The 22,388-nt window shown below is 40.9% G+C and overlaps 2 protein-coding genes across 2 annotated transcripts; both read right to left on the bottom strand.

Annotated features, from left to right (window-relative positions):
* Positions 1-311: 311 nt before the first annotated feature.
* On the bottom strand, positions 312-13,015 carry xiap (X-linked inhibitor of apoptosis). Its single transcript, XM_079673156.1, has 8 exons — positions 12,852-13,015; positions 10,140-10,424; positions 8,696-9,263; positions 7,951-8,050; positions 7,783-7,861; positions 1,909-1,948; positions 1,583-1,765; positions 312-1,096 (listed from the first exon to the last, which is right to left on the bottom strand). Exons 2-8 carry the CDS (start codon positions 10,377-10,379, stop codon positions 903-905), a joined length of 1,404 nt encoding a protein of 467 aa, XP_079529282.1. The 5' UTR covers positions 10,380-10,424; positions 12,852-13,015; the 3' UTR covers positions 312-902.
* A 3,740-nt stretch (positions 13,016-16,755) lies between these two features.
* Positions 16,756-22,365, bottom strand: psmd10 (proteasome 26S subunit, non-ATPase 10). Its single transcript, XM_079672761.1, has 5 exons — positions 22,141-22,365; positions 21,943-22,041; positions 20,776-20,922; positions 19,496-19,662; positions 16,756-18,028 (listed from the first exon to the last, which is right to left on the bottom strand). The coding sequence occupies exons 1-5, from the start codon at positions 22,252-22,254 to the stop codon at positions 17,875-17,877; spliced, it is 681 nt and encodes a 226-aa protein (XP_079528887.1). The 5' UTR covers positions 22,255-22,365; the 3' UTR covers positions 16,756-17,874.
* Between the last annotated feature and the right edge of the window lie 23 nt (positions 22,366-22,388).

The raw sequence follows: 22,388 nt of genomic DNA on the forward strand, positions 1-22,388 counted from the left end.
ATGCTCCGGCGGCGATCTGCACCCTATGTAAAATATTCAGATTAACCAATTTGATATTGCCTGCAACCTGCTCTCATAACCCAATTATTTTTAACTATCAACATCTGAACACTATTTGAGCTCTCTTTGAATATTAATAACTTCAGGAGCTTTATGCAAAAGTCACAAACGGTTATAGTTCATTAAAAATGTAAAGTCTCCTTCTGGACATTTCAAGATACTGCTATTCAAAGGTTATACAAACCTTTATGTGGGTAAAGTTGCATTGGTGTCCTCTGTGACTAGTAAGAAAAATCAAAGCAAGAAAAACATTTCAAGTCCAAACATTCCGATTTATTCACTCTTGATGACCAAACAGATTGCATGATGGAACGATTAATACAACTCACCGATTAATTGTCGGCCCCTAATTAGAGTTGATTGTGTCAGTTATACAGCAAAGGGCAGTTAGGGATCGACATTTATATATTTTAGTAAAGAGCCAGACAAAATAGACAAGTGGGACACATAAGGGTATAAAACAAACACAATGAGATGACTAGTTCAATCACCCTGTGGAAAATGTCCTAAAAGAAAACACACACAAAGACACGAGTACATCAACCAAGAGAAAGGCACCTCTGGCAAGAAAGAAGGTTGCATTGCTAATAATTATTATTTAGTGGGTATTTACAAGTTTCTATTATCTATAAAAATCAACATCAACTATTTAGAATAAACCATCTCAGTATTAACAGCTATTTAACATCTCAGTGATTGTGAAGACTCATTATTTTATTCTCATACTCAAACAAACAACATGGTCTTTAAATATGTCACAGGGCATCTACATTATTTATTAAAATACAATATAGAGATCGTGTGAAAGCAGCATTAATGTTTGGCAAGAGTTTGTGATTCCCTTAGGCGATGTAGGTCTTGAGCTTCTGTGTTATGGCCCCACAGCAGATTGGACACTTGATGAGCGTTTCTGAACACTGCTTACAGGTGGCCAGATGACCACATGGAATGAAGACAATACAGATATCTCTGTCCATACATATTTTGCACTGTTTTTCCCTCTGCAGCTTCCGTAATTTCTCCAGTGGGTCCTCATCTGGAAGAAAGTGTGGGGGGGGGGGGGGGGGGGGGGGGGGGGCGGAATTATATTAATATGAAATGACTGTTACACAGGCTTTGTTACATGTAGTCAGTATCAGTATTTTAATATTAGCATTTATAAACAGGATTCATATTTAATTAATGCTAATACACCAATGTATAATATACTGTGTGAGATACATGTTACATCTTGTATTACAATGTGCACATTTTTACTTTTACTTTAATTTTAAATTAATACATTTACATTATTGGACATTTTCATTTAACTCCCAATGTTTGTATAAATACCTCTATTGTTTTTATTTTGTATCTTATTATTGCACTTTTCTACCCTGACATTTTACATTTGCAAAACATTTTTATATTGTTTGTTATTAATCTTTTCTTTTATTTCTTTTTAAAATGGAGCAACTATCACAAAACCATATGTATTCTGATTCTAATATGAAGCTGGTTTAGCATTCAGAGTGTACAGTACCTTGACTCTGTGACGAGGCAGCATCGCTCTTTGCTGTGTCGTTGAGACAATCATCCATTAGAACTTCCAGGTCGGAGTAGCCTGAGCCAGTCGTACTGATTTTCTCCAGGATGGTCTTTTCCACCACACTGGGCTCCAGACCCGCCTCTATGGCCTTCTGAGCCATGTCGGACCGCAGCACCTCTGAAAACAAAGAGGACACATTAGTATATATATATATTACAACTTTTTTCAATCAGTCTCTTTATTTAATTATTCGTGTCCTGTACATGAGAAGTTTTCTATGGTTATTAAATTAGAAAAAAGGGGGGAATGTTCATATTTACCAATCCCATGACCAGAAAACCCATTCTGATGACTTGAAGCCTGGAAACAAACATGGTGATAGGGTCAGGTTAAGGTAAGCAGCACATCAAGTGCATTCAAGAATACTGATATTCTGTAAAAACTGTGAAGTCCACTGAGACAAATGTAACATTTGTGATATTGGGCTATATAAATAAACATGGATTGATTGATCAAGTGACATCACTACAGGCAACAACAGATTTGATTTGCTTATAAATTGTCCAGAGACCAATTAACATTACAGCATCCTTATTTAAGTATGTTTAGTGTTTCATGTTTGTCAATTCGTCCAACAGAAATCTAAATTCCCTTAATGTGCAAAATAACTTTATACATTGACGAGCACATATGCACATGGATGTAGTTATTGATTGCTGTAACTGTTCCTCATGCCCAAATTGGCAGGAAAGCCATCCGATTAGCAGGACTAATCAAATATTAGAGATGGGTGACAACATCTGTCTTGTTTAACAAATGCATTATAGAGCTAAACTGAAGCCAAGAAGTTGCTGGTTTTCTTAAAAGGTCCCCGCTTATATATATTTTTTCATCAAAATATTATAGGTCTCAGATATATACAAAACATGTCTCTGAAGTGTTTGGCTCGAAATACCAAACAGATCATGCATTGCAGCATCCCATAATCCCCTCTGTTTCAGCCCTGTTTCAAAAGTGCTGATTCTCTGTCTGTTACTTTAGATTAAAATAAGGAGCCACTCCCAACACCCCTCTGATAGATATTTGGTTAAAAAGAACACAATGGTGCTCTAGGAGGAGATTCAAGTGATAAGGTGGGGAGGGGTTACTGGTTACATGAGTCAAAAAAAATCGTTATGACATCGTAAAGTGGTCAAAATCTGATCAGCTCATTTTCAGACAGGTTTTTATATAAATGGATAAGCACAAAAAGTGAGCGAATCTTTTTTCCTGAAACGTTGAGAATCTCTCTACACAGAGGGGACACATGTTGATGTAGAAAGTACATGAAAAAGTGGATTTTGCATAATAGGTGACCTTTAAGTATATAATTCCTTCTTGAGGCAGAATAGTAAAATAAAATGTCATCATTTAATTCTTATAGACTAATTCCACAAGATAACAACACTTGATTTGTCTAATTCAGATTGAGGATGCTTCAAAAGTACATACAGACATTGCTCTAGAACAAAGTTGTATGCTGAAGGCTGCTTAAAGATATTTTCCCATTTCAGCCCTATGGGATTTAAGTTTTTTTAATAAAAAGCAGTGCCACTATGAGTAATAATAATAATATACCCGTTCATCCTCCTAACACACTGCTGGGTCTATCATGAGCATGTGCCACATCCAAACACATGGTCAGATTTTCTGGCCAATAAGCAAATCATTGGCCGGAAACTTAGGTGTGTTTCACTCAACTCTGATTAAGGAAATCCGGGTCATGTTTACACAAGGTTTACAATCTGATTAGTTGGAAAAGTCAACAATAACGAGGGGTTACGTATGGTAACCCTTGTTATATAAACACAGGCGGAGCCCTCTACTGGACACTATGGGTACTTCCCCTTGATCCTATCATGCAAGCATTCATCCACTGAGACTTTCTAGACGTTGCCGGCCCCGGGGCGGGCCGACCTGAATGCGCACGCATCTCACTGTATAAAAGGGGGCCTCGCCTCCTGACTGTCATCCTACACTTCTCTTCAGCAAGCAGCATAGGACAGACAGGGCCCCTGAGTAGAGGGCAGTGTTTATATAACAAGGGTTACCATATGTAACCCCTCGTTATATCTCTCACAGGCTCCGCCCTCTACCCTCTACCCCTAGTGGGCGGAGCCCCGATGTATACACGCGCTGCCGTCCCACAACAACACTGTTCAATCTCACTGTTTCTGATCGGCTTTCTGGTTAGCAGCCGCTGCACCTCACTCACCTCTCCCTCAGTCGTAACCGCATAGAAAAATTAGGCTGCGGCTGACAGAGCACACCCTGACGCGCTTACCCCGCGGAAGTGTGCTATGACGTGGAGGACTCCCCCCCGCGCCCTGCCCTAAAGCAGGGGGAAAAGAGTCCTCCAGCCCCTATGGGCCCATGTGCGCGTCACGTCCCCCGGGGCCCGGGGAAAAACGTAAGCGCATTACGCCCGGGGAGGGGGTCAGATGCCCAGTGACACACGCAGCCCCCCTTCCTCCTCACCAGTCCTGTGTTGCCACAGCAAGCACAGACGATGAAAAGGAGCCAAACATGTCCAAGAGATCAAACTTTATGAAGGGGCCTGGCGTTGACCAAGACGCTGCCGTGCATATGTTGACACAGCCATGGCTTGTGTAGAGTGTGCACGGACCCCCGTGGGGAAAGCTTTCCCCGCCTGTCTGTAGGCATGTGCAATGCATTCGCAGAGCCAGCCTGCCAGGCATTTCTTGGACAGGGCTTTCCCGATCACCCCACCCCCGAAGCACACAAACAGCTGTTCAGTGCGTCTAAGGGCAGCCGTCCACATAACACGCTAGCGCACGCACCGGGCAGAGGAGGTGTAATTTAGCCTCTCTCGACCCACAGTGGGCGGAAGATTAAAGCCCCCCAACTGAATAACCCTCGACCTGAACGCACTCCTTAGGCTCTTGGGCACAAAGGAAGGGTTCGTTCTGAGTGTCACCCCGGATCATTAAACAACTCGGGTGCACCGATAGAGCGGTTAACTCGGACACTCTTTTGGTTGACGTTAAGGCAAGTAGCAAAGCTGTCTTCCACGACAGTGCTTTCAGGGAGGAGAGCTCCAGAGGCTCAAATGGTTCTGCGACCAGAGCCTCGAGCACCAGCGGCAGGTCCCACTGCGGGGCGGAGGCGTACACTCCTGGGCGCAGCCTCTTGACCCCCCGTAAAAACCGTAACATTAGTGGCTAAGAAAAGGCTGACCTGCCGCCAAATCCCTCATGGCAGGTCGAGATGGCTGCTGCATACACTTCCACTGTGGAATGAGCAAGCCCTCTGTCCACCAGTAACTGTAAGTACGACCAAATAGATCCCAATTGACAAGATAGGGGCTCTATTTTCCGCTCAACAAACCATCGCTGGAATCCAAGCCACTTTGGCCGGCAACAGGCTGTGGTAGATCCCGCTCTAGCTGCCTGGATAGACTGAATAACACTATCCGACAATCCACCCTGACTTAGCCTGTCCCACACACATTTGCTGAACGTGTGTGGGGATAGGGAGTAGCCGAACGGTAGTCTGTTGTACTCGTAGGCCACACCCTGGAAGGAAAAACACAAATACTTTCTGTGTTTCGGAGCAATCTCGACATGAAAGTAAGCGTCCTTCAGGTCGATGGTTGTGAACCAATCGCCTGGCTGCACCAGTCCCAGTAACTGTTTTATAGTTAACATCCAGAATTTTCTGAGTGCAATGTGGAGATTCAGACTGCGAAGACCCAGAATGGGCCTGAATTCGCCTGTTTTTTTGGGAACCAGGAAGTACAGGGAATAATGCCCCACCTCTCTGTCTTGCGGGTTAGGGTTAGGGCAGATACTGCCTGTTTTTGCACCAAGGCCTGAACCTCTGCCTGAACCTTGGGAGGATGCCTCTCTTATGCCTGTGAACGGAGGAGGGATGCTGCAAAACTGGAGTGAATAACCCAGTCTCAAGCCTCATCCGAATACCCCTGCTCAACTCCTCTCTTCCCCTCCTCCGGGACTTGACCCGGAAATCGATCAAGACACGCCAATTTGAAGGACGTCCCAATAGCTGAAATGCACACGGAGGAGTCGAGGAGGGGTGCGGTAGGAGACGAAAGGGAGGATACACGCGAGCAGACTACGCGGAAGCGTTTTCACTACTCGCGTATAAAAGGCCCGCCCCCACCTTCACAGCTGGTCGATTTCAACAGAGGAAAACTGACAACTGGAAGATGAGTGGAAAAGCGTCACATAAATGTATAAGTGCTCACAGCTCCGTGGGAATTATTATGTGCAATTCATTTCTAAAAGGCTTTCACATTACTATAATTATATTTTTATTTAAATGTAGGCTACATTTTACACCAAAACGGAACACAAAAGCAGGACCAACCATCATACATTGAATTCCTTGACTAACAAGAGAAAGATTCATTCATTTAAATAAATATTTAACGTTCTAAGGGGTTATTCAGTTACATGTCATCATTAACAGACGTCGTTTAAGAGTGACGTTTGAGTGAACGAGGACATCCGAATTAATACCTGAGGACTCCTCTATCCTCGCGTCACCTCCTCGTGTCTCCCGCTCGCATCTTACGGAGGTGGAGCTAAGATGCAAGGAAGGGACGCGAGTGAGGGAAAGGAGGAGTTGAGGAGGGGTATTGGGATGAGGCTTCAGCGTCCTGTCCATCCACTCCGTTAACACGCAGCTGCGCTTCCATTCCCCATAACACTGTAGAGGATGTGCAATCAGCTGTGGGGCCCCAGCGATAAAGCTGTGGTACTCTCTGGCGACCCGTCCCGCCGCAAAACTCCCTGCGAAGGGAAGCTCTGCCCTCTCTACTGAGGGCCTTGAACGCGTGGGAGCACATGCCCCGCCATGATGCTTTCACCCAATCAGTGAAATGCATCAAACTGAATTTTTACACTCTGCGTTAAAGGTGTTCTAACCCTGCTACGCCGGCAATAATGTCCCTGTACCCGTAGCGCGGTTTATCACTCTCACCCGCGCATGTGCACTAGCTGCCTCCTTTACTAGAGTTACAACCTGAGCAGCGAGTGGGGAATCTGTACGGTCAACATTACGTGGCCGTGTGGGTGTATGGAAAGAAAAGACACTCAGACTGGAGTACAAGTTATTATTTTACCGTGGGTTCAAAAAGGGAGGAGGCGGGATTCGCCCTCGCGTCCTGGCCGGACAAATCACCTCTCTCTCCCGGGACACTTCCCCCCGCCGCCAGTCAACTCCTGAAAGACGGAGCCCCCCACCCAGTACCCCTTCGCTGCATTGGAGCCGGAGCAGGGGCCCGCTGGGCTCGGTCTGCCTGACCCCGTGAGAGCCGGTACCTCGGAACGGACCGCGGAGGCAGAGGGCGTGCCAGGAGCTCTGTACCGGCCCCTCTCTCTCCGCCTTACCACCGCCGGGCGCTCTCTCTCTTGCGGAGAGGCCTGAGGGCGAGCCAGCTGTAGCCTGCGGATACCGATCCGAAGGAGCCCTTCTGTGGCAACGGGGGCCCCAAGGAGATCGTCTCGGTGTTTCTTGGCCAGTGCAGTCAGACCTAGCCACACGTTACGTGACGCCACGGTGGTCAGGGACATCACACGACCGGCTGCGGTAGCACAACCGTGGACCAGATTATTCATCTGGCCCACGCAGCGGTCCGAGTAATCACTCCTCAGACGACGAGGTGTCGCCATCGTCGTCCCTCTCCCCGGCAAGCAGACCAACCCGGTCCGCTGGTATGGCGAACACGAAGGGCACTCCTTCCTCGAGGTCCTCAATCTCCACCACGTCGAGCACTAGGTCCTCCACCGGCGAGATGTAGCCATCCTCAAACAGTTGGCTGCCATGTGGTCGGATCCCAGGCACTCAATGCACTGACGGTGGGGGTCGGCGCCTTCTATGGCGCCCGGACACAAAGGACAGGGGCGCTGATCCACCAATGGTGAGTCCATTTTCTTCGTATTTGATTTTTATCCGTCTCTCTTCACTCAGTTGTGTCTCACTGCCTTGCTGAAGAGAAAGGGATGCGCGCGCATTCAGGTAGGCCCGCCCCGGGGCCGGCTACGTCAAGAAAGTCTCAGTGGATGAATGTTTGCATGATAGGATCAAGGGGAAGTACCCATAGAGTCCAGTAGAGGGCGGAGCCTGTGAGAGATATAACTTGAGGAAAAGTAAATGCAATGAATGCTTACAGCTCGATTTCGTCGAGGGTCTTGGAGCTGGATGTTGTTAACAAATTCTTGTCCTTTTTCTGCTAACAGGAAGCTGCATCTGTTTAAAAAAAATCAGAAAAAGTTGTGTTAGAACTAAATCTACTATACATTTTAGGAATTAGAAGAGGGACCATCATGGTTGGTTACCCAGGGTAGTGTTTGGCATGTTCTTCCCAAGGGTCTTCCTCAGGTTGCCATCCTTTCAAACCTCCATCACAGCGGAAACACAGGACCCTGTCTCTTGCACCTGCAAGGACACAAACAATTAAATATTTTGTGCAATTATATCCCAAACTATCATTAAACATCAGATTTTTTTTTTTTACTTCTCCGTCATGGTTCTGTGGGCACATGTGTGTGTTAAGGGATGGGGGAAAGCATTGATATGATTGTGTCATTGGGGATGAAGTATTAGTTTATAGTAGGGGTGGGGGAAATAATCGATACCGCATAGTATCGCGATACTTTGCATGGCGATATTGTAACGATACATGGACGCCAAGTATTGATATTTTATTAATATAAACTATTCATATTGGAAATCCAAATTAAAGTTTTTGGAAACAATTGCTTTTTCAGTCCACTATGATGCTGAGCCATGGGTAAAGTCAGTGGGATTGGCAGGAAGTAAGTCAAAACAAAGATGGAGTCAGGAGAGAAAGAAATCAGAAATGCGCCGGTCGCTTTTAAATCGTATCGCAATACTTAGCATATCGTAGAATTGCAGCTTGCATTAGGTTTCAGCTTATTTTTGAATAAATACAAATTGTGTAACATGTTGAAATATTGAAAGTAGGGTATTCAAACCCTTACTCACTCAGTAATTAAATGATACATTTATAAAACAAAACAAAGCATAATGCTCAGAGAAAAGTCTTCATCACTGCTCTACCTGTGCTGTAGAAGCCAGCTCTGGCCAGCCTCTCAGGGTCAATAGGGTGCTGGACAGCCGTGAAGCTAGCAAGCCTCTCTTCATAACTCCCCATCTGGGCTCGAACGTTTGCCTGTTGTCTACTCCCACACTCCTCCTCCACCGTCCCCCCCGCTAATGGGACGTTGCCAACATCATTGCCAAGGATGAACGAGCAATCGGGGAAATGTTTGGCGTGTTCTCCCCAGGCGGTGTCTCCCGCGTCCCAGCCCCCCAGCATGTTGTTGCAGCAGAAACACTGCACGTGGTCTACTTCCCCTAGGTAATAGAGGCCGGCTTGGGCCAGGTCTTGGGGTCTCACTGGAGCAGTAGAGGGCCAGGCAGAGAAGCTCCGAAGCCGGGCTTCCTCGCTCCTCATGTGAGGGACCATCGGGTAGGTGCTCTCATCAACTACCTCTCCACTTCTCAATCGAAACTCCATGTCTTCTGCTTCTTCGTTGTAGGTGGAACCGTTAGTCAGGCTGGTATCAAAACTTGCGTTGAAATTGGTGCGGTGGATGCAGCTCAGAAACCTGCATGATGGGGAAACCTGAAATAAAAATTCAAATGATTTATTGTCATATGCACAATAGGTACAGCTAGGGCTGCCCGATTATGGTAAAAATCATAATCTCGATTATTTGGGTCAATAATTGATATCACGATTATTAAAAACGATTATCCATTTACTTTGAAAACATCCATTTATTGAAAAAAAAAAATGTGAACAGTATGTTTTTAACAGTTGATTACTCTGAACTCTAAGTATAACTCAACTGAAAAACCAATGAAAACAATTAAAAAAAAAAAAATTTGTTTATTTCGATTATGTTGTTTTTATAATCGTTGTAATCCAAAATCGTAATTGCGATTAAAATGCGATTAATTGAGCAGCCCTAGTTACAATACGCTAATTACATTAGACATATAATACATTAGACATATAATACATTATTATAATGGGAATGTATTACACATGACCTAAAAAAACAAATTAAAAAAACAGTGAAAGAGACAAAATGGTACAAGTAAGTGCCACGAATAATAAAAGTATAATTATAAAAAAAGAAAAAGTTCAGTTTAAAAATATTGTATTGTACTTTTAAGGACATGATTCACCATTGTTTTGTGGTTAACACATACAATCTCTCAAATGCATGTGCCTTTTTGGTGATATTTTACCTTGGACAGTGTAAATGTGTTACACTGGAAACATAAAGTGTTGAGAGTAACATTTTCCAATGGTTTCCTGGATGAATGTTGTTGCTGTGTTAATAAAGAACACACACATTGTTGTGTGTTTGCATAATTAAATGCTACAGTTAACTTTATTATCTGTAGATCTGAGAATATAAGGGATTAGTATGAATTAGAACAGGATGAAAACCTAAAAGATAAACCATGTTAGTTTTTTCATTATGATTACCTCTATATGCCTCTCCACAGGCGTGTCTCCCCTGCACCAGTTCTCCACGGTCATCCCGCAGCTGAAACATTGGACACGGTCAGCGTAGCCGGTGAAGTAGAAGCCGGCGCGGGCAAGTCTTTCTGCGGACACCTGCTGGGCCAGGCTGGAGCCGCGGAATGAGTCCAGGCGAATGTTTATCTGGGAGAAATCAGCCATGTGATCTGTCTCCAAATCGCTGTCTTGTCTGAGATCACACATGATGGAACCAGGGAGGAAACTGCTGAAACTTGGTTGACCAAATGTCTACACATGAAATAGAAGAAAAAAAGGTATTAAAGGTATTAAAGTACATTTTGTCCAGCAAAAGGGTCAGTTAATAACAGAGAAAGCTTGCTACACGTTTAGCACTCACTTAGTAAAAAGGTAAACAAAGTAGCTATGAGCTAACAGACTATAATTTTGCCAAAGCGTCAAAAAAGTATTTCGAAATCAATCAGTTTGGTGGTTTGGGACTGTCTCCTCTTAGTTGACGAATCATTTGTTTTGGTCTTAGTTCAATAAGATTTCTTTATTTTGTAATATATTTTAGTTTGCTGAATTGACTTACTTTCAAGAAAGCAGATATCTGGTAAACAAAGATTTAAAGCATTTTGAAAGATTATTTTCTCTTGCCCCTGCCTTTTATTAAAATAACTATTCATATCTTACTGTAACATTTATTCTTGTACTTTATACCTCTGTTATTCTACTTCAGCTCATTTGAATATGTATTCACCTGGCTTTTTAATTACTTTCTTTAAAACTTGTAAAAATTACATTTTATAATGCGTTTCTTTTTGCCTTTTTAAATGCTATCAAGGTTTTTTTGTAAAGCCTTTAAATTGCCCTGTTGTTCAAATGTTATTTATAAATAAACTTGTCTTGCCTGAGTTGAGAAACTCATTCAAAACAGACCTTTCCAAAAAACGAATCCATGAATTGATCAAATGTTAGTCAATTTCTTGAACGTATTTCTGGGCCTACTCTCTATCAGCACAACCAGGCACATGGAGGGCAACTGCGCCTTTAAGAGAAAGACTAAAGTGTGATCACGTGGTGCCATTGGACCATCCATGTGAGAGATGGGCACCAGAGACTCAGCAATGGCTTTCGACTCAGTGCACTGCAATAAAATAGTCTGGCATCATACCTAAGGCCCACAATAATAACGCTTCCTTGGGGAAAAGAAAGGAGAGTCAGGTATTCACTGATAATCAAATAGGTCTAATAAGTATGTTTTATGTCCTACATACTTTAATAGACGTATTAGATAAAAGTGACTAAAAGTATCAGCATTACGCAGGTGTGGCATCCATTAAAGTAGACTAAGGTACAGAATGTGCGTTAGTCACAAGAGAAAATGTGTTGCAACACAGTAATCATGACACTGATACACACCTCAATTTATGCATATTTCACACAGGGGTGGAACTTTCAAGTGTTTCCTCTCCACATTGTTCACATAACCCATGAATTCCATTAGAATACAGCATAGGTATGAAGAATAACTTCTGTAGTGTAAAATATATTTGTTTTTTTTACCATCAGCTGTCTATTAGAAGCTTTGGTCTGAAAATGGAAAGCAGTATCACATCTTGATAAAACGACTTACCTTCTGGCCACATTATATCATTGCTGAATACGCCGCTATTGATCTACTGCTATCTTTAAGATTGTACTATGTTTGTTTCAATGATCTTTGAACTTTGTAACACGTCTGCATTCTTCAAAAAAAAAAACGCAATCACCAGATCAATAGCAACGTTTTGGGATGCATTTTGAATTTGATATAGTAAGACAAAAGGGGATTTTGTCTGAGGCATTTTGTATCTGAATCTGCAAGTTGATGGTGTCAGTGTGAAACCTACTAGGTGGAAACCCTGACTCAGAAATCCACGTACCATCTTCACTTATAATAATGACCAGAAGTGGTGAAATTAAACTATTTACTGAAGTACTGTGCTGGAGTACCATTTTGAGGTAGTTTTACTTCACTTGAGTATTTTCATGTTATGCTACATTACATTTTGTAGGCAATTTTGTACTAGAAACCAATAACTCTCTGCATTTATACAATGCAGTATATCAAGGTATTTAAATAAACCACACTTTTACCAAGTGCAACACTGACATTAATGCATTAATAATTATAACACAAAATGTAATATTTTTAAATCTGATATGAGCCATACTGGAAAATGTACTTGAAGTATATTTTGATACCAATACTTTGTAAGTATTATTGCAACTTTCGTAAAAGATCTGAGTACTTCTTACACCTCTGATGGCCAGACCATAATGACTGATCTAGCAAACTCCAGAAAGGTCTCGCAGCTAGAAGCTTGACAATAGCTTCACAACCGTCCCATAGTCTCTGCCAGGTAAACACAGACTAAAGCAAACTGCTGCTCGCATCTGACAGCTGACACCATGCTAACACTACGTTCAGTTGTCAGACCAATAAAGCAATATACTGCCCTAAAAGTACGAATACCATCATTAACTTGTAGAAACAGTGGATTTGGACTTTGGCTTGTTCAGTCGAGCTGTAATGTTGGGTTTATAAAAGCAGATAGAATATAACCTAATGCTAGCTACAAACATTAGCTAGCTACGTTAGCTTGTCTAGTCTACGTAACGTGCGGACAAAAGTTACTTGATAAACTATCGCTGCAAAACTTAAATTATTACCTTAAAAGTTCAAAGTCAGTTCTTGTCTTCAATTTCAGCCAGTCTCTGGTGTGACCATAGTCTAAAGGGGAACGCAATGATTAAAGAGAATTGTTTATTGACGCGCCCTCGCTTCCAGGAAGTGAAAGCAACTCATGCGCAGTTTGCGTGCGCACCTCTCCTCGTCCCTGCTGACCACTGACGTATTGAGAAGATAGGAATTTTTTGCGGGGGAAAAAATGAAACTTGTTAGTATGGGGGTTTTCAAGCGAAAGCACCAGTTTAGCGGTTAAACGTAACCTATGGGATTTCTGTGGTTGTCCATTTCCCCTCAAGACATTGAGAAACTCCAACTTTCTTATTATTTTGACTTACATATTCATTCTTTTTGAGTCACTATCTCACTACTTTGAATAAGTATCTCCAAAAAAACTAAATAGGCTTTTGCATCATTTTGGTGAAAAGGCTACTTCTTGTGGAAAACAAAAATACAAAGTAACACAATTACTTCATACAATAATGTTCTTCGGTTAGATTTCCCCGTGGCGAAGTCACGCCCATCTACCTCCGCCCCATGAAGTCAATGGGGAGAGAAAGATTATCTTTCGATCCCGTTTGAATTGTGCCACAAATTACACATATCATGTTTGTCAATCTTAACAAATAATTTCCATGTCAAAAAGTCACAGTTTGTCTTAAAACTGTTGAAATATAAGACTATGAAAAATACGCAACTAGAAAGACTACAAATCCCAGAGTTGCGTAAGTGAATTTAGCTAGTAGACATTAACTTTACACATTACACTCGTGTTACCAGTGCTTGAATTGGGCCGGTACTCACCGGTACGCAGTACCGGCACTTCTGATTTTTACCCATGTGGTACCGGCACTTCTTACTGAGTACCGGCACCTTGCCTTTACTCAGTAAAATGCCGGTACCCAGCCGCCGGTGTTACAGTATAAGTTGAGTCATGACAACTGGCGACATTCTATTATTTTCGTCATAGGAATCCGGGGCGTGTACATTGAGGACCCATTGTTGACTTACCAGGAAAGAAACATCGTTTGTCGTTTACGTTCATCTTTTGCTATATCTGCCTTCCTAAGATCACTTTGCTGCACATTCAGTACTCGTATGTGAGGTTGTGGGTGAGAGTCCGATATCGTGACGCTTACAGGGAGGTATCGAACATTACAAAGTAGGTGACTGTGTGGATGCCTGTTCAAAACATTGCAAACTTCAATAAATCATTTAAATTATATATTTGTGTCCGACTTTCATTTGTCCATCGTTCTTAATGTGATGTATAGTAGCTTTGATAGCTGTCCATACCTTCAGACAGCCTAAAAGTAAAACACAAGTTGTTTATTCACAGCCCGAACGCTCATCGAGATGACTGGATCAGTCATGACAACTTGTGATCAGCTCCGATTAAATTGTGATATCAATTCTGTAGCTAACCTCCAGGGAGCACGTTTATTTTATGAAATAAACGTTAAACGTATAGGCTTAAAGGCATAATAGAACTACCGTATTATATGTATTCAACTTGTGCCCCGCTGGACTTACTTTTCTGTGGTTTACCGTTACTGTGACATATCAGTATAGCCACGGAAGATAGTTTGTGTGTTTAATTCCCATGCATCAAGGTTATTTTCATGTATGTAATTGTTTTTCCTGCACAGTGTAGAGTCTTGTTGTGATGAGAGGGATACAGGTATTTCATAAAATAAACGTGCTCCCTGGAGGTTAGCTACAGAATTGATATCACAATTTAATCGGAGCTGATCACAAGTTTCATGACTGATCCAGTCATCTCGATGAGCGTTCGGGCTGTGAATAAACAACTTGTGTTTTACTTTTAGGCTGTCTGAAGGTATGGACAGCTATCAAAGCTACTATACATCACATTAAGAACGATGAACAAATGAAAGTCGGACACAAATATATAATTTAAATGATTTATTGAAGTTTGCAATGTTTTGAACAGGCATCCACACAGTCACCTACTTTGTAATGTTCGATACCTCCCTGTAAGCGTCACGATATCGGACTCTCACCCACAACCTCACATACGAGTACTGAATGTGCAGCAAAGTGATCTTAGGAAGGCAGATATAGCAAAAGATGAACGTAAACGACAAACGATGTTTCTTTCCTGGTAAGTCAACAATGGGTCCTCAATGTACACGCCCCGGATTCCTATGACGAAAATAATAGAATGTCGCCAGTTGTCATGACTCAACTTATACTGTAACACCGGCAATATACGTATATATTGTAAACGCAACGCAGCGCAAATGTGGGTCTGACTCTGCCTCACAGAGGGTGACTGGCTGTCTACATGACGTGGCCTGCCGACATTGCCACTTTCATACAGATCATACTAATGCCCTCGATTGGTCTCTGTGTGTCATTCAAGCTCGGGAGGGTGTGTGTTGGTGTATGTGTGGCGCGAGCAAGCGAGAAAGCGCGCGCACCGGTTACGTGTATTGTTGTTAGCATCTGGTGCTAGCTAGCTGCGCTAACGGATATAAGGAGCTTTTTCAACAACAAGGTGAAGGGAGAGTCCTTTGCTGTCAGACTGAGAGGCTGATAACTACAGCTCTGGTGAGGTAAATTACTCTCTGAGTCTTTAGATAGTTAACTTAGTTTAAGTTATCTCAGTGGGTCTCAAACGGTTCGGTCACCATTTATGTAAACACATATTTCCATTTGAGGGGGTAGTGATTAGTAAAATATGCATGAATAATACAAACAAAATGTTAACTAGGTGAAAAAAGGTAAGATAAACTTGTTGAGAGCTAAAACTAGTCTTTGCTGTTGCCTCAAAGAGGAGCAGGGGGGAGAGGAGGGAGACAGGAGAGGCCGATTCAGGAGCCCAGACACACTCACAACTATAAATGAACCAAAAACAAATAAATAAACAAGTTTCAATGTTTTTTCATATTGGATATTGGGGTGTAGTCTCTTTATTTCCCCCTCAAAATGCACCAGATTGATGCATTTAAGTCCAACATTTAAAAAAAAATCTTACCGGGGGAGCATGCCCCCGGACCCCATAGGATTTGAGGCCCGGCTCCACTGTTCCCAAATAGATTTGCAATTTTTTTTAAATAGTAACCCATCTCCATATGTTTCTTTTTGGGTAGTAGATTTAAACTAGAGGGCTATCACTTTGTGCAGCGACGCTATTGACAAATAAATCCAGCAAAATGGCACAAAAAACTGGTAGTGGCCTCAGGGACGAGGAGTCATTTAACCAGCCAGTAGGAGTCAAGCTTTACTTTCTTTTATATCCATACAGAAAAAGTAAATCTGTTTACAGTTGTTTCATTATGGATGTTGAGAGGTATCCATATATCTCTTAATTTTTCTCTCAAATTGCACCAGATTGATGCATCTAACTTCAATATTTAAAAAAAAATGTTCCCGGGGGAGCATGCCCCCGGACCCCCCTAGACTAGAGGGTGTCAGGTCCACTCCCCACTTATAAAAATAGCACTTTACCACTGCACCCCCTCTAATCTCAGATGCACCCTGAGTCATTTTGTTTAAGTACAGTGAGCCTTTCTAAAATATACAGTAAAGAGACAAACCCACCAGCATTATAGGATATACTATGACTTTGTGCCAAATACTTGTTGCTGATTTAGAGTACTGGCACCTTTTTCATTCCAATTCAAGCACTGCGTGTTACTCCCCGAAACCTTGTAAAGCCGGCTCTTACGGAACAGACTGCCCTTTTGTGTATGTACAGTTCTCAATATGGCCAGACTTGTAGTGATTTTAATCTCTTTTCGCTTCATTCTGAAAGAAAGAGGTGAAATGTGCTAACGTGACGGCCATCTTGGTGTTGGTGACGTATGCAAGACCAGAGTTGTAGTTCATTGAGCGCTTCACACACAAAAATGTGTTACTTCACAGTTTTACCTCACATTTTTATTTTTTTTGACTTTCAAAATGATCTTTTAAATTGACAAACATCATGTGTAATTTGTTGCACAATTCCAACGGGATCAAAAGATAATCTTTCTCTCTACATTGACTTCAATACATACTTTTTCCGAAATAAGGACCCATGGAGGTCCCCCGGAAGGGGAGGGACTTCGCCAGTCAATAACTTTGGAAAAACATGCATTTGCAAAATTGTTGTGAATATTGTTAATGGAAAATGTTCATAACCTTCATGTCCAACAGTATTGTATCAACATAGCTTCACACATCAATGGTCTGGTCTCCCAATAGTTATACTGCAACATCTATTTTGAAAAAAAATGCTTTTGAATAATTTAGTTGATTTTTTCTTTTTGGAAATATTCAACAACTCCAATGTTATAAAGTGAAGTGTTACCACAATCACTTAATACTTGTATGGTGTCCTATTGGTTATACTACAACACTTACTTTAAAGAAATATGCTTTTGAATCATTTTGGTGATTTTTTCTTTTTGGAAATATTCAACAACTCCAATGTTATACAGTGATGTGCTACCAAAATTACTTCTTACATGAATGGTCTCTTGTTGGCTATATTACACCAACAAGTTTTGGTTCTCTCTCAATTAGTTTTCAGCCATACAAGGCAGGATTTTTCATCAGGAAAAAGTTCTTAAACTCTACTGTACATTAACTTCTCAGCATCAGACAGACCGAGTTAGCAACTAGCTGAAGCATTTAACAGCTAAAGAGCATGAAATTTCACTCAGGAGTTGGCCAGAAACACATATTGAATGTTTTGCTGGATTTAATGAGCGCATGTAAAACATAAACACATCCTCAACTATTTTAACAGGCCTGAAAACATATTTTAATTGGTCATTTAAATCAAACTTGTTGCACAGGATACTGTTTTTGATCAGACATCTAAGTTCAGAGCAGTTTCAGTGCCCCATCAAAGGGTCTGAAAACAATGAAGTACAGACATGCTCATCTTTGACCTGTTACACATCTGACTATCACTCCAGGGATGACAGACTGGGAGGAGATTTCTAATGATGGTGGGGATCAGAGCAGGAGTGAGACATGGGGTCATTAAATGAATCATCCCTCAACAATCCGGCGCAGAACGTTGCCCAGGCCGCCCTTGGCTAGCTGTAGCGGGGTCTTCTCCTCCTTGTTCTCAATGTAGATGCTGGCCCCATGCTCCACCAGCATCTTGGCTGCTTCAACACGCTCCTCCTCGCACGCCAGATGGCTGGGGAAAAAAAAGCAGAATTATAAATACAAAGAGGTTTTAAAAAAAAAATTGTATTTAAATTGTGATTGCAGTACATGCTAAATTCTAATCACCTTCATTATATTAGGCCAGGGTTCTGCAACCTTTTTGACCAAAAGAGCCATTTTGCCCCCTTTTCCAACAATGTTTTTAGTCTGGAGCCACAAAACATATTTGATAGCTTGATAGCCTATAATGTTGTTTATATTGTTATATCATAGACAAAAACTATAGTTTATTTGCATGTATTATTTATTACATTATAGAAAACTGTTTACATCTAATAATAAACAAATAACTCGCATAAGGAGAATTAAAAAAAATACACAGGCCTACTTTAAAATAAATAAAACCTATAGCTGCACCCTAAAAATGGTTGTGATTGAATTATGACTGAACATTGTTAGCTGTCTTCCTTTTCCGTTTTTTTTCCTCCAATACGTAAAGGCTGCAGCACCTTTGACAACTTCTCTCTAAATATCAAATATACCGGTAAGCCAGCATCGTTTGCTGTGAAAGTATAACTCTAACCACGCAGAATTAAACCCTCTGTGTCCCTCCGATACTTTTATTTTCTTTGATTTTTCCATAGTTCGCTCATCGAGCCGGGGATCAGGTTATTCGCCTGCAAGAAAAGGTGCTGGCGCGGGACCCTCGCAGGATATAACGCATATTTTAGTTGACCTAATTAAAACCGTTTATTTTTATTTTGTATGTGTCACAGTATCACCTCAAAATACAAGATACGAAACCAACCATGCAACAAAATATAAATAGTCCTACAAATATTTGTATTTTATTTCCTTCTTATTTTTGTCTAAGCTCAAGGGAGCCAGTGTAGAGGGATTAAAGAGCCGCATGCGGCTCCGGAGCCGCAGGTTCCAGACCCCTGTATTAGGCCAAAGGTGAACATATCTAAGACAAACATTCACACATTGGGATTACTGTAATTCTCTAAAGATAAGTGAGAAAATATTATTTAAATTTTGTTGAATTTACACTTTAGGGCAGGGTTTTCTTTTAACATTTTAGAGTTTGCATACCCCCTTAATAATCAGGCAATCATCGTTCATAAATTGTTTGCAAATATAGGGGAATATGCACTGTGTGTTGCCATGTGTTTTAATGTTTGGGGTTTAAACACTTCTGCCTTGTGATTGTGCCCTAAAGTTAAGCAAGTGTGATGTGAGGTTAAATTAGTAGATCTAAATGAAGGGGTGGTTGTGTGGATGTATAACACTCAATAAAATATATTCTAAAGCAAATTATAATCCCCAGTTTAAAATACTACATTTAATTTTTTACTGATGTTTTTTTCCACCCCCAGAAATATCTCCAAAACTCCAGGTTGAGAACGACTGCTTTAAGGGCTGGTGGTTTTAAACTCTAGCCTACGGTATTTGAAAGCCCCAATGTAGTATAAGTCAAATACGTATCCACACGTACAGTGGTGTGTTGCCCTGTGAGTCCTGGATGTTGGTGGAGGCGCTCTGTTTGAGCAGCAGCTGGATGAGGTGGTGGTTGCCCTTGGCAGACGCTCTGTGAAGGGGAGTGGACTCGTATCTGTCGCTGATATTGGGGTCTGCTCCGCTTTCCAACAACAGCTGGGCGATCTATAAAGAGAGGAAAGATTTGGAAGTAAAACGTCAGTGAAAGTATCCTACTAACACTGACTTCCCATTTATATGAAAAACACATCTTCAGATCCTGTTGTGTAGGTTTCAAAATGGCATGCCACAGGTAAAATGTCAAACTCCATGTTAATGCATTGTAGGCATCTTGTGTTACTGTGACTTGCTGCATGTTTTTGTCCCCTGCAGGGGTAAACAATATACACCAACATATTTTCTCCCAATTCAATACTAAATACAAAAAAAAAGACAAGTGTATTTAGGGTTATACATTACAACTTTTCTTTAGAAAAATGGAAGCATTCTCGGGATGAGTTTTCAAGTTTTTTTACATATTTATTTATACATCGAACATTTATTGGTGGCCACTATATTAGGTACACCAGTACAATCTAGAAACATCCAACACTGCTGTTCTGAAATAATGTTAATTTATACGAGTTCTTTAATGTGTTTTTATTTTTACACAATCAAAGAGGAGTTTATTCAATCCTCGTCCAGCAATGAGGTCATAGTTAGTTGTGGTGTTGCACTCGATTGCATTATACCGAAGGACTTTCTAATATTCTGCCCCAGTCCTAAGAAATACACATTAAAGATATTTCTCAATAAAATGTAGCCTGATCGTGCTGTTGTTCTCAAATATTACTAAATGCAAAAAGAAGTTGATCGAAATTATATCCTGCAGCATATGTATTATCCAAGTGATCATTCTACCCCCAACAGTAAAGTAAACAAATATTATTATATTATATGATATAATGTGGCCAGAAGGTAAGTCGTTTTATCAAGATATGATACTGCTTTTTCTATTTTCAGACCAAAGCTTCTAATACACAGCTGATGGTAAAAAAAAAAAAAAAACATATTTGACACTACAGAAGTTATTCTTCATACCTATACTGTACTCTAATGGAATTCATGGGTTATGTGAAAAATGTGGAGAGGAACAACTTTAAAGTTCCACCCCTGTGTGAAATATATATATAGCATCATGAAAACACTTAATACAAGTTTAGGATTACAAGCATGAAGTATAGTCTTCTTCATGAGATCGGAGTATCAGTCAAAGTAACTACAACCTGGGAGCCTTACCTCATATCTGTCTTTGGAGGCGGCATAGTGCAGAGCTGTGCATCCATTTTGGTTCACTGAATTCAGCTGAGCTCCTTTGGATATTAAAGCCTTCACTATGTCCTCTCTGCCTGCTGACGCTGCGATGTGAAGAGGGGTCCACAAAGCCTGGGAAGCAAAACATCACATGTTGTCAATCCATAACACAAAGTGAATTGGATCATCTTTAGATTACACAATATTATATCTGTTCACATTCTACAACATGGCATTCGGATTTATACATATTTTGTAATTTATTTTACATCTTATAGACATTTAAAATGTAAAAACTACAAGATTACAAACGTTTTATATACAATCTTTAACTAACTTTATAGACCAACATTATGAGCTAATGCAAAATAGCTAAACTACAAAATTAAACACTATTGAATTTATAGGTTAAGATATCCAGCAGTAGTAAACAAAGTAATACAAATGAGTGCCACTTTTACCAGCTTAATGTGAGAGACACATTAAAGCATCAATAATCATAATATCGAAAATTAAGAGTGTTTGAACATTTGAGCCGAGAGACTGGAGGCCACCTTGGATTTGACCTCTCACGGTCCTCACAGGTCAAATGTGACTTCCCTCCACATCTGAAAATAAACCTTATGGTATGCACCAACTATGTTAGAAATGTCACGCTTTTCTCATAAAATGCACAATTGTTATAATATGAGAGCTTATCCGCTGTACTATAATGCAGTTAGTTCATATTCATGATTCTGAAATGGGCGATTAGGAGAACTTTACATTTTGGTAGTTTGAGTATTTGCTAATATGTGTTTAATTTTAAGTAGGCTTTTTAATACAGGACTTTTACTCTATTTGTTTACTTGTGTGTATTTTTGAAAATATTGGTTTTGCTATTTAAACTATTTAAGTACTTCTTCCACAACTGTAAAAAAATCAATTCTACTACATTTTCTTTACATGGTTATTATAAATGCAACGTCTCTAAAAGCAAGAGGGTTTAGAGAGACACGTTTAAGTTATTCATTATTCTCGAATGTGTATCAAGTTGGGTAGTTGCTGTAGTATAAGGACAATAGTATATAATACTAACTGCTATGCACTACATTAGAGGACAAAAATACTGCAACCAAACATTTGTAAACATTTAGTTGTAGAAGTGCCTACATCATCTTGCAGATTCACTTCCACTCCCAGGTCCAGCAGAAACTCCACAATGTTGGTGTTTCCAGCTGAACAAGCCCAGTGCAGAGCAGTTCTACAGTCCTGAAACCACAGGAAACGGTGGGTGAATCCCTAGAATGCTTAAAAGATGTGAACAATTTCCCTTGACTTGTGTCTTTATTTTAAAACATTAATTCTTACCTGGTCCGTTTTGCAGGCAAGCGTTTTATCTGCCAGGATGCACTCTTTTAATTTTTCAAACTCCCCCGTGAAAGCTAAATTACAGACCTTTACATTTGATACAGTGCTCTCCATTGTTAAAAATAATTCAGGATATAAACAATGTACACAGTAGTTAGCAAAGTGGGGTTGTTTCAGGTTGTTTGAGCGGTGCAGCCGTGACTCAGAAAACTATGAACTCTACTTCCGCTCTTTCGTTATATTCACCC

The sequence above is a fragment of the Notothenia rossii genome (genome assembly GCF_949606895.1).
Source record: "Notothenia rossii genome assembly, chromosome: 3".
NCBI classification, from domain to species: Eukaryota; Metazoa; Chordata; class Actinopteri; order Perciformes; family Nototheniidae; genus Notothenia; species Notothenia rossii.

Bases quoted from the DNA above. Each gene is read 5' to 3' on its own strand.
- xiap (XM_079673156.1), bottom strand. From the start codon at position 10,379: ATGTGTGATCTCAGACAAGACAGCGATTTGGAGACAGATCACATGGCT. The intron at 1,949-7,782 runs GTAAGCATTCAT...GTTTGTTTCCAG, and splicing joins ACCCTCGACGAAATCGAGCT to GCTTCAAGTCATCAGAATGG. The intron at 1,097-1,582 runs GTACTGTACACT...ACTTTCTTCCAG, and splicing joins TGCCTCGTCACAGAGTCAAG to ATGAGGACCCACTGGAGAAA.
- psmd10 (XM_079672761.1), bottom strand. From the start codon at position 22,254: ATGGAGAGCACTGTATCAAATGTAAAGGTCTGTAATTTAGCTTTCACG. The intron at 20,923-21,942 runs GTAGGCACTTCT...TTTGCTTCCCAG, and splicing joins AAGTGAATCTGCAAGATGAT to GCTTTGTGGACCCCTCTTCA. The intron at 19,663-20,775 runs GTAAGGCTCCCA...CTCTCTTTATAG, and splicing joins CCTCCAAAGACAGATATGAG to ATCGCCCAGCTGTTGTTGGA.